This window comes from Strongylocentrotus purpuratus, unplaced genomic scaffold, assembly GCF_000002235.5.
Source record: "Strongylocentrotus purpuratus isolate Spur 01 unplaced genomic scaffold, Spur_5.0 spur5_scaffold_21, whole genome shotgun sequence".
Classification (NCBI taxonomy): Eukaryota; Metazoa; Echinodermata; class Echinoidea; order Camarodonta; family Strongylocentrotidae; genus Strongylocentrotus; species Strongylocentrotus purpuratus.
Window position 1 is genome coordinate 41,447,544 of NW_022145607.1, and position 15,420 is coordinate 41,462,963.

General features: G+C 42.3%; 2 protein-coding genes across 2 annotated transcripts; both read left to right on the top strand.

The window, feature by feature from the left end:
* The first annotated feature begins 546 nt into the window (after positions 1-546).
* On the top strand, positions 547-5,177 carry LOC115928092 (tubulin alpha-1 chain-like). Its single transcript, XM_030994830.1, has 3 exons — positions 547-669; positions 2,399-2,621; positions 3,940-5,177. Exons 1-3 carry the CDS (start codon positions 667-669, stop codon positions 5,070-5,072), a joined length of 1,359 nt encoding a protein of 452 aa, XP_030850690.1. The 5' UTR covers positions 547-666; the 3' UTR covers positions 5,073-5,177.
* A 6,717-nt stretch (positions 5,178-11,894) lies between these two features.
* Positions 11,895-14,934, top strand: LOC115928093 (tubulin alpha-2/alpha-4 chain-like). Its single transcript, XM_030994833.1, has 3 exons — positions 11,895-12,023; positions 13,186-13,408; positions 13,774-14,934. The coding sequence occupies exons 1-3, from the start codon at positions 12,021-12,023 to the stop codon at positions 14,907-14,909; spliced, it is 1,362 nt and encodes a 453-aa protein (XP_030850693.1). The 5' UTR covers positions 11,895-12,020; the 3' UTR covers positions 14,910-14,934.
* Positions 14,935-15,420: the final 486 nt, after the last annotated feature.

Genomic DNA, 15,420 nt, shown 5'->3' on the forward strand with positions numbered 1-15,420 from the left:
CGTTAATCATATAGCAGTTCGGTACCTCGTTTATAATTTGACATACTATTCTTTGCATCAGAAGGTTCCAACCTCATTGGAAGTACTCTTACAATTTATACTTCTTTTCTGACATAGAAATCAAAGTCAATACTTTTAAGAACGGTAAGAGTACCACGTGCGTCGATCACCACGTGCAAGGCACATTTTTGCTTGTCTGCGCTGCATGCACTCACCGTACACACACATTAAACTCCATATTAAACAAGATATCTGATTGGTCAATCAATTCCAGACGCATGCGCAGTAAACAGCATCCGTCTGGAAAAAGGCACACGTGTGCTAATAAAGTAACAGGCGTGTGCTATCGCACCTTGCACGCGCCTGCTAAATAACAGGCGGTGATTGGTCAATTTAGCAGACGTGTGCCGCGTTCCATACGTCTGGGGCACGTGAATAAAGTCACCAACGGCTTTCCATAGTTGTGGGCGAGGTATAAACAAAACGCTTGCCGCCATGGTTTCTCGTGAGTGTTCTTGCGAGGATGCGTGTGTACAGCATAACCACGTACAGTATATTCATATATCTCCATGGTATATTCTCATACCCACTTTTTGCTTGGGCACATCGCACGTCGAAGCATTTCGTGGACATTGAATTTCAAATTTTAATCCTTCAAAAATCATCATGGTAAGTCGATTTTACTCTTTATCCTTCTTATTACATCCACCGTAGTCTTGAGTGGCTAATATACTTTAATATATCTGCTTCGCTACAATCTATTTAGTAATTAAAATTAAAAAAGGGATTTTCAAATTTTGCGGAAACCAGATGAGATGGTTTGCTGGCTTTGTGAAAATTAGGTGCGGTCGACGGGTGCTTTAAAGCCCGTCTGCACTATTTTGGCCAGGGGAGGGGGGGGGGGGGTAGACCACCCTGCAAGGTCACTGACAGGTGGTTATCTCATCAAATCACCTCTCAATTAACATAAGAAAAGGGGGATCAATGGGGGAACAACAAGCCCCTGCACCTATTAGGCATTGTTGCTATATAGAGGGCGCAATTAACTATACGTAGTGATGTGGGGCTTTAAGTTATATTATTGTTATTATTTTCATTTTCATCATCATCATGCAAAGGTATGTTTGCTTGTTTGCCACCATCGCTTTTTTTTATAACGTTGCGAAGTGAACATCTGCGCCCCGTCTAAGAGTTACGATTGAACCGAATCGCAAGTTTGCAGTATCATATCTCCTATGTACATAATTGCTATCGATATCAATCGCAAGTAAGTTGCGATTAATATCAACTCTTCATAAGACGGGGCCCAGCTAAGATATTTCATATTTTAGAAGAACAACATTTCTATTGACGCACCACCGTAATCTGTATTTATTATTGTGAAAGAAAATGATATACATACTGGCTGAAATTACAATTATTGTTGCAAGATACGTCACTTAACGACACAACCATTTCATGATATTCCTATTGCTATGGCAACCGCTATCCCCACAACAACTAGGAGTTCTCACCTGCCGTATATTAACAATTTACGACATACTGAAAGCAATTATTTCCCCTCACCATTTCTTCATTTTCACGAAAATATAGATTATGAGATTTAAAACTGAAAATGCATCGATCACCCGGTATGCTTATCTAAGGCGCCATTACTATACCTTCGAATTGACATTTTGTCGAGAATTGTTACATTGCACCGGTTTCATGGGTGGTGGTGGGGGGGGGGGGTAGTGCTACAGCCCTCACTTTGTATGTACATAGGCCTACCACATTTTGTACATGATACGATAATTTGGTTGGAGTGCAAAGCTTCAGTATTCAACAAATACTATAATCTTGGTTATAGGCCGGTCCGCTAAGCATTGTAAAATGTTAATAGTGCCTCAGAGTGTCGGTGATTCAAACGGAATGAGGGATCCCTATTTCTAGATAAATCTGTCAAAAGAAATGTGTTCGTCTCCCTCCCCTTCGAGATTTAGAAATCGCCATATAATATCTGTACTACCCTAATGAGAGAACTGAGAAAATTAAATTTGCCTGTGTGGTCAAAAGTGCAGAAGTACAGAATGCAAATCTTTTGCTCCATCACAATTTTGTTTAAATAAATTATTTGTCAAAGTGCATTAGTAGAATACAAAGTTTGATCTCCCTCATTTAACTACAATGTTCAGTTAAACGTTACGTCCCCCCCTAAAGGAGGTAAATTGCTAGACTTGCTTGCAACAAAAGCCAATCGGAGTCCCCTTCCCCCAAACACCCCAAATATTTCTTCTATAACCGACCTTCCGGTCCAAATCTGTTCAGCCATGCACTTCCAGAAACACCTCCGCGGTATCTAGGGTTTTCAACAAATCTGTAGATTTGTAATTTGTAATTTTCTTTTGTCACCCTTCAGCGTGAATGTATCTCTATCCATGTCGGCCAAGCCGGAGTCCAGATGGGCAATGCCTGCTGGGAGTTGTACTGCCTGGAGCACGGCATCCAGCCTGATGGCCAGATGCCCTCAGACAAGACCATCGGAGGTGGTGACGACTCCTTCAACACCTTCTTCAGTGAGACTGGAGCTGGCAAGCACGTTCCACGTGTCGTTTTCGTCGATCTCGAGCCAACCGTAGTCGGTGAGTATTTTTAAGTAATATGATATCGTAGTCACTGGTTTAATTACTTGCATGCATGGTGAAATTAGAAATACTTCGTTTCATTGAACACTGTAGAAAAAAATTTGTTCATTGGTATTTTTTACGTATTTTTTCCATTTAGAATTTACTTCAAAACATTAGTTTTGCCACTTACGCACTGAATTTAAGTCTTGCTAACTCAAACTTTCAATTTAGTAGAACATACGTGGAATATTTAAGTAAAATCAAATACATAAGAACTTTAAGTAATTTCAGCTTGTATTAATTTAGTAATTTTAACTCAAAATCAGAAATTATACGTATTACCCAAACAATTTATGTTGATTATTCTTATCTTTTTAAAGTAAGGACCGATGCAGTGCGTAATAGAAATATTTACATAATTTATGAATATTCATTAAGACCAAATTAAACTCTTTTTTAAATAAAACAATTCTTTTTTGTGGTTGAATGAAAATTTAAGGACTTTAAAACATTTACTAATTCATTTAACATGGCTAAGCAAAGACAAGACAATTTTTAATTGTTACCCAGTTCAAAACAAATCAAAACTTGATATTTCAGGAAATTGTCAACCAGTTTTCCTTTTAAGATGCTACGATTAAGTATATATATACAATTTGGAGCCTTTCAATATGTGTCGAATTGAAGCGTATGTAATAGTTTGTGATGGTGGTAGATATATATATAAACGGTTAAATCTTGAATAGAAGTAGTGTTAGTGATTGATGATTAATCTTAAATAGAAGTAGTGAATGATTAGTGGATGTTACATGTTAGATTAGGTGGGTACCAAATCGTGCAATATGTAATTCTATCATAGCTTTTTTTTAATTATCTAAAATGATTACAATACTTAAATTATTTACGTTAATGTAACTCGATTTAACTGAGTAAAAATGTATTCAGCAAAATAAGTAAATTCTACTTAAGATGCCGTAGGTAATATTTACTTAATAAAAATAAGTAAATTCTTTTCCTCAATTTTATTGAGTTATTTCGACTATTATTTTTTTTACAGTGAAGAGAAAGAGAAATTCAAATTCTAGGCAGCAAGCATAATGAATTTACCAAATAACAATTTTCAAATTCCATTTTAAAATGGGGAGGGGGTGACAGGTTGAATTAGGTGACGTTTCAAACGTTTAAAGTGGGTTTAGTTCTTTCCCCTCTTTAGAATCCCTCTTGAATTATTAAATGAAAATTATTTTGAAAAAGGAAGAAGAAGCAGAAAAGGAAGAAGAAGATAATTATAATCAACAATCAAGTAATGTTGCATTTTCTTCTACCCTTTCAGATGAGGTCCGTACCGGTACCTACCGTCAACTCTTCCATCCTGAGCAGCTGATCACCGGCAAGGAAGATGCTGCCAACAACTACGCCCGTGGTCACTACACCGTCGGAAAGGAGCTGATCGATATTGTCCTCGATAGGATCAGGAAGCTGGCCGACCAGTGCACAGGTCTCCAGGGATTCCTCATCTTTCACAGCTTCGGTGGCGGCACCGGATCTGGCTTCACCTCCCTTCTCATGGAGCGTCTCTCCGTCGATTACGGAAAGAAGTCCAAGCTTGAGTTCGCCATCTACCCCGCTCCCCAGATCTCCACTGCTGTTGTCGAGCCATACAACTCAATCCTAACCACCCACACCACCCTCGAGCACTCTGACTGTGCCTTCATGGTCGACAACGAGGCCATCTACGATGTCTGCCGTCGTAACCTCGACATCGAGCGTCCCACCTACACCAACCTGAACCGTCTCATCGGCCAGATCGTCTCCTCCATCACCGCTTCTCTGCGATTCGACGGCGCCCTAAATGTTGATCTGACTGAGTTCCAGACCAACTTGGTGCCCTATCCACGTATTCATTTCCCTCTTGCCACCTACGCACCAGTTATCTCTGCTGAGAAGGCCTACCACGAGCAGTTGACCGTTGCCGAGATCACCAACGCCTGCTTCGAGCCCGCCAACCAGATGGTGAAGTGCGATCCCCGTCACGGCAAGTACATGGCCTGCTGTCTCCTGTACCGTGGTGATGTCGTCCCCAAGGATGTCAACGCCGCCATCGCTACCATCAAGACCAAGCGTACCATCCAGTTCGTCGACTGGTGTCCAACTGGCTTCAAGGTCGGTATCAACTACCAGCCACCCACCGTCGTCCCAGGTGGTGATCTTGCTAAGGTTCAGCGTGCCGTCTGCATGTTGAGCAACACTACCGCCATCGCTGAGGCCTGGGCCCGTCTCGACCACAAGTTCGATCTGATGTACGCCAAGCGTGCTTTCGTCCATTGGTACGTCGGAGAGGGTATGGAGGAAGGAGAGTTCTCCGAGGCTCGTGAGGATTTGGCTGCCCTCGAGAAGGACTATGAAGAAGTCGGTGTCGACTCCGTCGACGCAGAGGGAGAGGAGGAGGAAGGTGAAGAATATTAGACCGGAGATCACAGCCTTCACCACCAATGGATTTTCGTAATGCTCGTCATAAATGTATCTGCCAATATTCGTTTCGTTTTTTGTCAAATTGTTAAACATTACGCTCATCATCTCAACCATGTGAATAAAATAATTTAAATCAGAAACTTCTATGTTGCATTTTGATAATTCATTAGATTTCTCGATCATAAACCTCTGTGGTGAATGTACGATATTTGCAGTGTTGTACGATCCTCGAGCAAATGATGATAACGATACTTCTGGTGCTGCTGTCGATGGTATTGATGATGATCATGATGGTGATGATACTGATGATGATAATGATGATGACGATGATGATGATAATGATGATGACGATGATATTCATGATGATGATGATAATGATGATGATGATGATGATGATAATGATGATGATGATGATGATGATAATGATGATGATGATAATGGTGATGATGATAACGATGATGATGATGATGATAATGGTGAGGATGATGATGATGATAATGATGATGATGATGATGATAATGATGATGATGATGATGGGGATAATGGTGATGATGATGATAATGGTGATGATGACGATGATGATGCCGATGATGAAAAGTCTGATGATGATAATGATGATGATCATGATTGGTGATGACATTTATGATGGTGATGATGATAATGATAATGATGATGATATTTATGAGGGTGAAAAAGTCGAATAAAGAAGGGATGGGGACGATGGACAAGGAGAAAGAGAAAGAGATGGTGAGAAAGAGAGACGGACAGTGATTTAGAAAAGAGGGATATAAGGAGAACAGAGATCCGTTTAATAAAGAACGGGTGGGGCATTATATTCGCAGATTTGGGGCATGACAAGAGAATGTTTGACGAAACATAGTTTCGAGGTGAATCGTGACCTAACTATTAAACTAGCAAGCCGCTCTATAAAGTAGAAAAAATGATAAGTAGAGAGAATAAGATTTCATGGACTTGGAATAAATCGGTTAAACAGTATATGAAACTTAAATCTTTAGTCTTTTTTTTCTTCAAATTAAGAAGTGTTACACATAATAGGGATTTCAATTCGTAAAACTAGTAATGTGATTGTGATGTATTAGCAGATCACTCTATCACTAATTTGTTATACTAAAAGTTCTCCAACACAAGATGGCGTCTCTGCAGTGCCTATAAAAAATGTGCACCCAACTTTAGTAGCTTATAATTAAAAAGTCATATGTAATGTGACCTTGAAATTTGTGTTGTTTTTAAAAGACGACTTGATTTCTGTCTACTGATACCCTATTAATAACCCGCCACAGATGACTGAGCACCAGGGTTTTTCAAAAGTGCCGTCAAAATTTCCTTGTACCAGGTTTATTATGATGCACTGAATGTTTCGTGCCTCGGTGCTTCATTGTTTAAAGTGGTCCAATGCATCATTTTTTAATTTAAAAAAAGTTTTATAAGGTGTTTTATTTCCTCAATCCCAGAGGTAGTAGCTATAATCAAAATCATACAATTTACATTATATTGACTTTACATCACTTTCAGAATATTCAAAATACAATAAAAAAAGTATATAATTTTTAATTAACTAGTCATTTCTCACTTTTTCTTTCAAAAACGCTTCAGCTGTTGAAGTAAACAAAACAAATAAATGCTTGTACATGAAATATTACAATCTGTGGGGTCCAGGGGCAAAGCCCCAAGAAGCTCATGGGTTTTATGCATTGCGGTCAGATGAGCAGTCAGGGGCCGACTTAGGGCCCCTGGTGGAGTCCAGAAGCTCAGGGCTTTTCTTATTGTAGGCATATTTGATTACGGTCAGAGGAGCATATCTAGATACCATATTTGCGACACTGGCAGGTCACTAATTGGAGTGGGGTCCAGGGGGAAAAGCCCCTGGAAGCTCAGGAGTTTAGGCAGTTATCCCCCCCCCCCCCCCCACTCAGTGCTATTTAGGGTACGCGTATGCATGTTCCCTCCTTTTGAAAACACACCCCTAAGTCCGGTGTGTAAAGTCAATACGGGCCAATTTTTGTATATTACCAGTCGGACTTTGTTGCGTGACAAGTTCCCTTTACCGAACATTTTGGGAACATAGATGAGGTCCCTCCTTTCTTGGAGTGGGGGGGGGGTAAATTACGGTCAGATGAGCATTCAGGGTCCAGGTGGCAGTGCCCCCGGAAGCTCAGGTAAAAATCATGCCATTTCAGCAACATTTGTAAATCACTGGTATCGAATTAGAAATAAACCACGTTTGAATTTTATTTGGCGGGTCAATTGCCCCCCCCCCCCCCCAAGCCCAACCCCTCCCACCTCCCCCATCAGTATGCTAGTGAGTCTACTCACCTGGTATGATCAGCCTCGATGAAAGGACTCCCGCGCTATGCCATTTTCTAGGACTCCGTAGGAGCACTGTGGTGTATTGGTAAAGGCTGTTGATTCTCAGACAAGAGGTCTTGGGTTCGACCCTTGGATATGCTAGCAGCATCTGATCATGCTGCTGGTATATGACATGGCTTTAAAAGCGGCGGACATACATCCTGCACAAGTAGATATATCTGTGCTTTGACCAGTTGATATAAAAAAAAAAAAAAAAAAAAAAATCAGTTATCAATAAAGAAAACTGAAAATAAAATATTGTACAAATATGATGAATTCATAAGAATCGCAATTTATTAGAAGCCTATTGATGGTTTACAACTACAATGTACGTAGTTCTGTTTTATCACGTTTAATCTGATCAGCTCGGTTCCTAAACGAGGCTTGAAGGACCAAACTGTGCAGCGCCATCTCGTGACATAATCAGGTTAATATTTGACTCCAAACTGTCTTCTTTCGTTGATTTCTATTATTTTAATTTATTCCTAAAAATTGCCTAACTTTTGTCCAATTGCCATGCGACATAGAATTTTGTTCGGTCTATATCATAAAATAAACCTTAATGAACTTTAAGAATGGCAATCTTATCCATTCTTTGCTGAAGTACAAATTAAATGTTGATAATAAATTCATATGAAATGTTTTGAGAGTGCCACAGAATTTGTTTTCATTACTATTGCCAATTTAAAGGTCACCCCGTACCAATTCAGCCTACTTTCCGTCTCTTGATAAGGGAATTAATAAATGTTTGGAGGAGGTTGGGGTGAGTGTGCGTGTTTTTTTTTGGGGGGGGGGGGGCTGTAGGTATCCTCGTTCAATCACTCAACTCACCTTTTTATTTCATTATTCTCTTTCTCCCATGGGCCATAACACGGGGAGCGGGGTCTGTAAGTGAATACTGTACATTATATTAAAACCAATTCTCAGACTCATAGCATTTCAAACTTTCACATGAGTATACCCAACAGCTCTGGTGGTACCTCAAATAATAGAGATATGTTGGGCAATTTGCTTTGAAATAGTCAATCAAGCCTTTAAAAGCTATCAATATGATAAAGCTGTGAACAGTGACATAATGAGCAAAAACTTTTTAGGGGGTCAGAACAAATTCCTTATCACCACCAGGTAGCATAAAGCAGGGGCGGCGGAGCGTCTTCCAAATAAAGGAGGGGGCACCAACAACAAAAAAGGTAATTTCTGGAAAAGGGGGCACCTACAAAGGGATACATCAACCAGGCGCGGATCCAGGAATTCTTAGGGGAGCCCGAATTTGAAATTATGCGAGCCAAATATTGGTACGTAATGGCGACCAGCAGTGACGTAATGAGCAAAAACGTTTGAGAGGCAGATAAAAAAATCCGCATCGCCCCATTCTCTTACATGCAGGCAACGCTGAACGTTTTTCGAAGTGGATGGGGGGGGGAGGCTAAAGTATTTACAATCAGGCGTTGTGGCGTGCGCCTGTAATCCAGCTAAAAGTGGAAGTTACAAACTGATTCAGCCGAGGACACAGGCTCGAAACTGAGTCACGTCTTTCGGATGGTGACGTTTAAAGCTCGGTCCCTAGACGTAAATAATCATATCTGATTGATACACGTCTGTAAAAACCCAATACACACACAGGTAGAGCGTAGCGTAAATTGGCGTGGGGTCTAGAAGCAAAGCCCGGCGGGGATCAGGGGGAGGAGCCCCCGGAAGCTCAGAGGGTATGGGTATTTAATTACGGTCAGATGAGCATATTTGATACCTTATTCATGACACTGGCAGGTTACTGATTGGCGTGGGGTCAAGGGGTTGAGCCCTATGAAATTCAGGGATTTGAGTAATTTTATAACGGTCAGATAAGTATTCAGGGGCCCGACTTAGGCCCCCTGGTGGGGTCCAGGGGAAGAGCCCCCGGAAGCTCAGGGGTTTTAGGCATTTAATTACGGTCAGATGAGCATATTTTGATACTTTATTTGTGACACTGGCATGTCAATAATTTGCACATGGGGTCCCGGCAATTAATTACGGTAAGACAAGCGCGTAGCTATAGGATTTTATTTAAGGGGTGGGCGGTAGTGAGCACGCGAAGCGTGCGAATCACTTACAGGGGGAGGGGTGGGTGCAGGGAGGGGCGAGTTTCCCCTCTACCTCCTACGCGAAGCGCGAAAGCTTTGACGTTTCATGAAATCATTAGAGAAAGAAGACGATTCGTTTTACCGTTCTCGACTCTTAATCCTTGTCTAAATTCAGCTCCCCCCCCCCCCCTCCCACGCAAAGTGCGGGATCTTTGACTTTACCTTAAATTATTAGAGAAAGAAGACGATTCGTTGTACCATTTTTGATTCTTAAACCTTATCTGAATTTCAAAAATGTTCTTTGCCTAATCTTTTTTCTTCCCACGTCCTTTTCCTTTTTTCTCCTCTCTTATATTTTGTTGCGGCCGGCGGTTTTTTTTTTTGGAGGGGCGACCGCCCCCCCCCCCCCCACCACAACCCCCTGGCTACGCGCCTGCGGTCAGATGAGCATTTTTACCTTGTAAATCACTGGTATCGAATTAGAAATAAACCACGTTTGAATGTTATTTTCCCCAGACACCCCCCCCCCCTATCAGTACGACAGAGTACCCTATCCCTCCCCCCGATCTACACCTTGTTGACGTGAAAAATCGCAACTAATCTCCCCTACCTTTCTTCTTTTTTTTTGTCCTTACCCTTTCTCTCTGCTTTCCCTTTCCCTTCCCTTCCTTTAATCTCTTTGAGGTTTGCTGGGGGGCAAGGGCCTTTCGACCCCCGATCCACACGTTGTTGGCGGGATTAACCGCAACTGATCTCCCCCTTCTTTTCACCTTTTTTTTTTTCTCCCTCTATTTTGTTCCCTTTTTAATAGCTCTTCTCTTTCCGTTTACCTTCCTTCTCTCTCTTTTTTAGAGGGGGGGGGGGGCAGGGGGAGACAAGGGCCTTTTGCCCCCCCCCCCCCCCGATCCACATCTCATTGATGAGAAAATTGCATCTGATCCTTCTTTTCTTCTTCCTCTTTTGTCCTTCCCTTTCCTTTTTTCCTTCTCTCTCACTCTCTCTCTCTCTCTCTCTCTTTGTGTGTGTGAGTGGGGGGGGGGGGGCAAGGCCCGCTCCTCCCCTGGATCTGCGCCTGACGTCAACACAACTTACACCATTTTTAGACATTGGTATATACCTTTGCAGTTTGGTGTGATGGTCTTAATATTAATCTTCGAGCGAGCGAAGCGAGCAATCAACTATTTTAAGATTTGTGAGGTCCCAGTTCCAAAAAATTACATCATATAAAGAAGACCCCCCAAAACCCTGATGAGTAATAAGCACAATCTGATGAAGAAAGACTGAAAAGTTCTTGTATAAGTAACATAATTATAACATCGAGCGTAGCGAGCGAGCTCTAGGGCAAATTAAAGAAAAAGGGGATTTAAGTCGCCTTGAATTAGGGGTGCATGTTATGGAGAAAGGAAAAGTAGGCACCTATCAAAAGGGAAAAGGACAGTTACTAGAAAAGAAAAGTTGCACGTGTCAAAGTAAAAAGGGCAATTTTCAGAGCCTTCAGAGGTGAAAATGGCACTTCTTGCACCTGAAAAGGGCACCTATCAGATTGATAGGGGCATTCATCAGATTTTAAAAGGGGCAGTTTAAAAAGGGGGAGGGGCTCATGTAAAAAGGGAAAAGGAGCATTTCGTCGCTGTTTTCATGAAGTGACGGTAGTGAAAAAAAATTGCATTCACTTTGCGTTACGATTTTCCTCACTACCGTCACTTCGTGAAAACAAGGACGATTTATCCGAAGGAAATATGGTACTTATTAGAAAGGAAAAGGGGCACGTGTCAAACTAAAGGGGCACTTATGATCAGAGGTGAAAAGTGGAATTTAAGAGAAAATGAAGGGGGTTGTTATTAAACAGGGAGAAGTACACTTATTTAAAAGGAAAAGGGGCACGAGCCAAAGAAAAAAAAAGGCAAAAATATCAGAGGTGAAAAGGGGAATTTCTCACACCTGAAAAGACGAACTCGCCAAAGATGAAAAGAGAGGAAAAGGACAGTTACAAATGTATTAGAAAAGAAATGTGGCACTTATTCTATGTAAAAGGGGGCTTTTTGTGGGTATCTGAAAAGTGGGTGAAACAGTGCCCCCCCCCCTCCCCCATCAGTATGCCAGTGGCTGTAAGTGATAGACAGTGTGTTTTATCTATAAAGGTTCTTAGTGTACAACGCATTAAAGCTCGTGGTTGTCAGGATCAGGTTTTGACCAAAGTGAATGCATTCATCGTTCATTCTATCAATTCCTTTGTAATGATTTCCCAAATCCGAAGTCCCCATTCATTAGACGAAGCGAAAAGGCGCCTTCATTTTCGATTTGCGGCTGGCAACCAATGCGATGCCTTTGTGTTGACTGTGGGCGAGGTAAACAAAGCGCTTGCCGCCGTGGTTTTTCTTGAGGGTTCGTGTGTGCGTGTGTATAGCATACAACGTACAGTATATCCCCATTCCCCACTCTATGCTTGGGCACATCGCACGTCGAGGCATTTCGTGGACATTGATCTTGACATTTTAACCCTTCAAACATCATCATGGTAAGTCGATTTTACTTCATATCCTTCTGAGTACACCCCCCGTAACCCAGGGGTCTCAGTCATGTAGAATTATTGTAACTTGATCCGATTCAGTCGCAGGTCCTCCAATCAATCACAAGCTTGCATGCAGTTTCCTATCTCTTATTTTTTTATTTTTTTATGCGGTGTTTTATTTTCTCAATATCAGAGGCAGTACATATAATCAAAATCATGCTATTTACATCATATTGACTTGACATCACATTCAGAATAATCAAAATACATTATTTATACAATTTTATACAATATATTTTACTACTGCTACACCACCGTCATCTTTAATCATTAATATGAATAAAATGATACGTCACTCTAATAACGGCGCAACCATGATATTGTTATCGCTATGGCAACCGCTATCCCCACAGAAATTAGGAATTCGCACCTGCCACATAAAACTAACGAAAATATAAATCATGAGATTTGAAACTGAAAAAGCCTCGATCACCCGGTATGTTTATCTCACTACGTTTATCATACAACCCTTTTTTTTCTCTGAAGGAAATTGTGAAAAATTATTGTGGAAAAGAAAGGAAATAATTGAAATTTATATGCAACCTGGTCGAGGAAATTGTAAAAAGTCTATGTGCGATTTGTCTAAATTGTGTGAAACTATAATTTTGTTTATGTGGATATTTTTCTTTTGTAAATGTGTAACTTCATTTGCAAAAAAATTTATATGAAAATTTATTTGTTGTATAGAAATGTTAAAGTTCACTTGCAAATTTATTTAGGCCTATGTGAAGATTATTTGTAATTTTTTATAACATGTTATAAATTATGTAAAACTTTCTTTATAAGAGAAAATAATAACAACCTATGAAGACAAAAATGATTATACTTTCGAATTGACATTTTGACCAGACTACGGAATTGTAACATTGCACCGGTTTCATGGGCCGCGGAAACGTGATGGGTGAGGGGATTGGGGGGGGGGGGGGGGGGGGAGGGGGAGGGTCACTACTTGAACGTCAGATACAACAAATCTGTAGACAAGAAATACAGTGAGCTTTCTTGATATAGGATTAGCTTTTTACCCCTCTCATCTCAAGATCAATCCGTAAATAATTATACTTACACAAATAAATGTACTCATACCAAATCTTCATTTCTCACCATACAGCGTGAATGTATCTCTATCCATGTCGGCCAAGCCGGAGTCCAGATGGGCAATGCCTGCTGGGAGTTGTACTGCCTGGAGCACGGCATCCAGCCTGATGGCCAGATGCCCTCAGACAAGACCATCGGAGGTGGTGACGACTCCTTTAACACCTTCTTCAGTGAGACCGGAGCTGGCAAGCATGTTCCACGTGTCGTTTTCGTCGATCTCGAGCCAACCGTAGTCGGTGAGTAATATGACATCGCAGTCACTGATTAGTCACTGATTTAGGTACTTGCATGCATGGTGTAATTAGGACTTACGTTCACTTTATTGAAGAGAAAGAGAAATCCAAATTCTTGGTAGCCACTAAAATGAAATCACCAAATTTAATTTTTTTTTTTTTTGGGGGGGGTGGGGGGGGTGGTTGACATATTAAATTAGGCGACATGTCAAACGTTTAACGAGGGTTTAGTTCTCTCCCTTCTTTAGAACCCCACTTGGATTATTACATGAACATTATTTTGAAAAATGAAGAAGAAGTAGAAGAGGAAGAAGAAGATAATTTTATTCAACATTTCAGTTCTGTTGCTTTTTCTTCTATCCCTTCAGATGAGGTCCGTACGGGTACCTACCGTCAACTCTTCCATCCTGAGCAGCTGATCACCGGCAAGGAGGATGCTGCCAACAACTACGCCCGTGGTCACTACACCGTCGGAAAGGAGCTGATCGATATTGTCCTCGACAGGATCAGGAAGCTGGCTGACCAGTGCACAGGTCTCCAGGGATTCCTCATCTTCCACAGCTTCGGTGGCGGCACCGGCTCTGGCTTCACCTCCCTGCTCATGGAACGTCTCTCCGTCGATTACGGAAAGAAGTCCAAGCTCGAATTTGCCATCTATCCTGCTCCCCAGATCTCCACCGCAGTCGTCGAGCCCTACAACTCCATTTTGACAACTCATACCACCCTCGAGCACTCTGACTGTGCCTTCATGGTCGACAACGAGGCCATCTACGATGTCTGCCGTCGCAACCTCGACATCGAGCGTCCCACCTACACCAACCTGAACCGTCTCATCGGCCAGATCGTCTCCTCCATCACCGCTTCTCTGCGATTCGATGGTGCCCTCAATGTCGATCTGACCGAGTTCCAGACCAACTTGGTGCCCTACCCACGTATCCATTTCCCTCTTGCCACCTATGCTCCAGTTATCTCTGCTGAGAAGGCCTACCATGAGCAGCTGACTGTTGCCGAGATCACCAACGCCTGTTTCGAGCCCGCCAACCAGATGGTGAAGTGCGATCCCCGTCACGGCAAGTACATGGCCTGCTGTCTCCTCTACCGTGGTGATGTCGTCCCCAAGGATGTCAACGCCGCCATCGCTACCATCAAGACCAAGCGTACCATCCAGTTCGTCGACTGGTGTCCAACTGGCTTCAAGGTTGGTATCAACTACCAACCCCCAACTGTCGTCCCTGGTGGTGATCTTGCCAAGGTTCAGCGTGCTGTCTGCATGTTGAGCAACACCACCGCCATCGCCGAGGCCTGGGCCCGTCTCGACCACAAGTTCGATCTGATGTACGCCAAGCGCGCTTTCGTCCATTGGTACGTCGGAGAGGGTATGGAGGAAGGAGAGTTCTCCGAGGCTCGTGAGGATTTGGCTGCTCTCGAGAAGGACTATGAAGAGGTCGGTGTCGACTCCTGCGTTGAGGGAGAGGGTGAAGGAGACGAAGAAGAAGAATATTAGACCCCGCCCCCCCCCCCCCCCCCCCTCAGTGTTATTTAGGGTACGCATATGCTAGTTCCCTCTTTTTGAAAGCACCTCCTATCTGAGGACTGCCAACATTTCCGAACCCCCTTTCGCGGGCTTTTCGCCGGCTTTAACTGCCTTGGAGACCCCCCTAAATCATGAAAAATGCTCAATGTACCCCCCTAAATTCTAAACAATTTCTCAGGAGTCCAAAGAGATGAGAGGAAAAAAAGAAAAAACACCCCCTTTTTAAAGAAATCTCCGGGTGAAAAGTTAATACACCCCCTTTTTTTTTTACAATTCTCGGGCCGGACTTTGTCGCACGAAAAGTACCCCTTTACCGGACATTTTGGTAACACGCATGGGGTCCGTCCGTTCTCGGAGTAGGGGGGGGGGGTCGGGTATTAGACTGATGATCATCGCCTTCACCACCAATGAATTTTCGTATTCCTCGTCACAAATGTATCTGGCAATATTCATTTCGTTTATTTGTTTTAACATGTTTGCC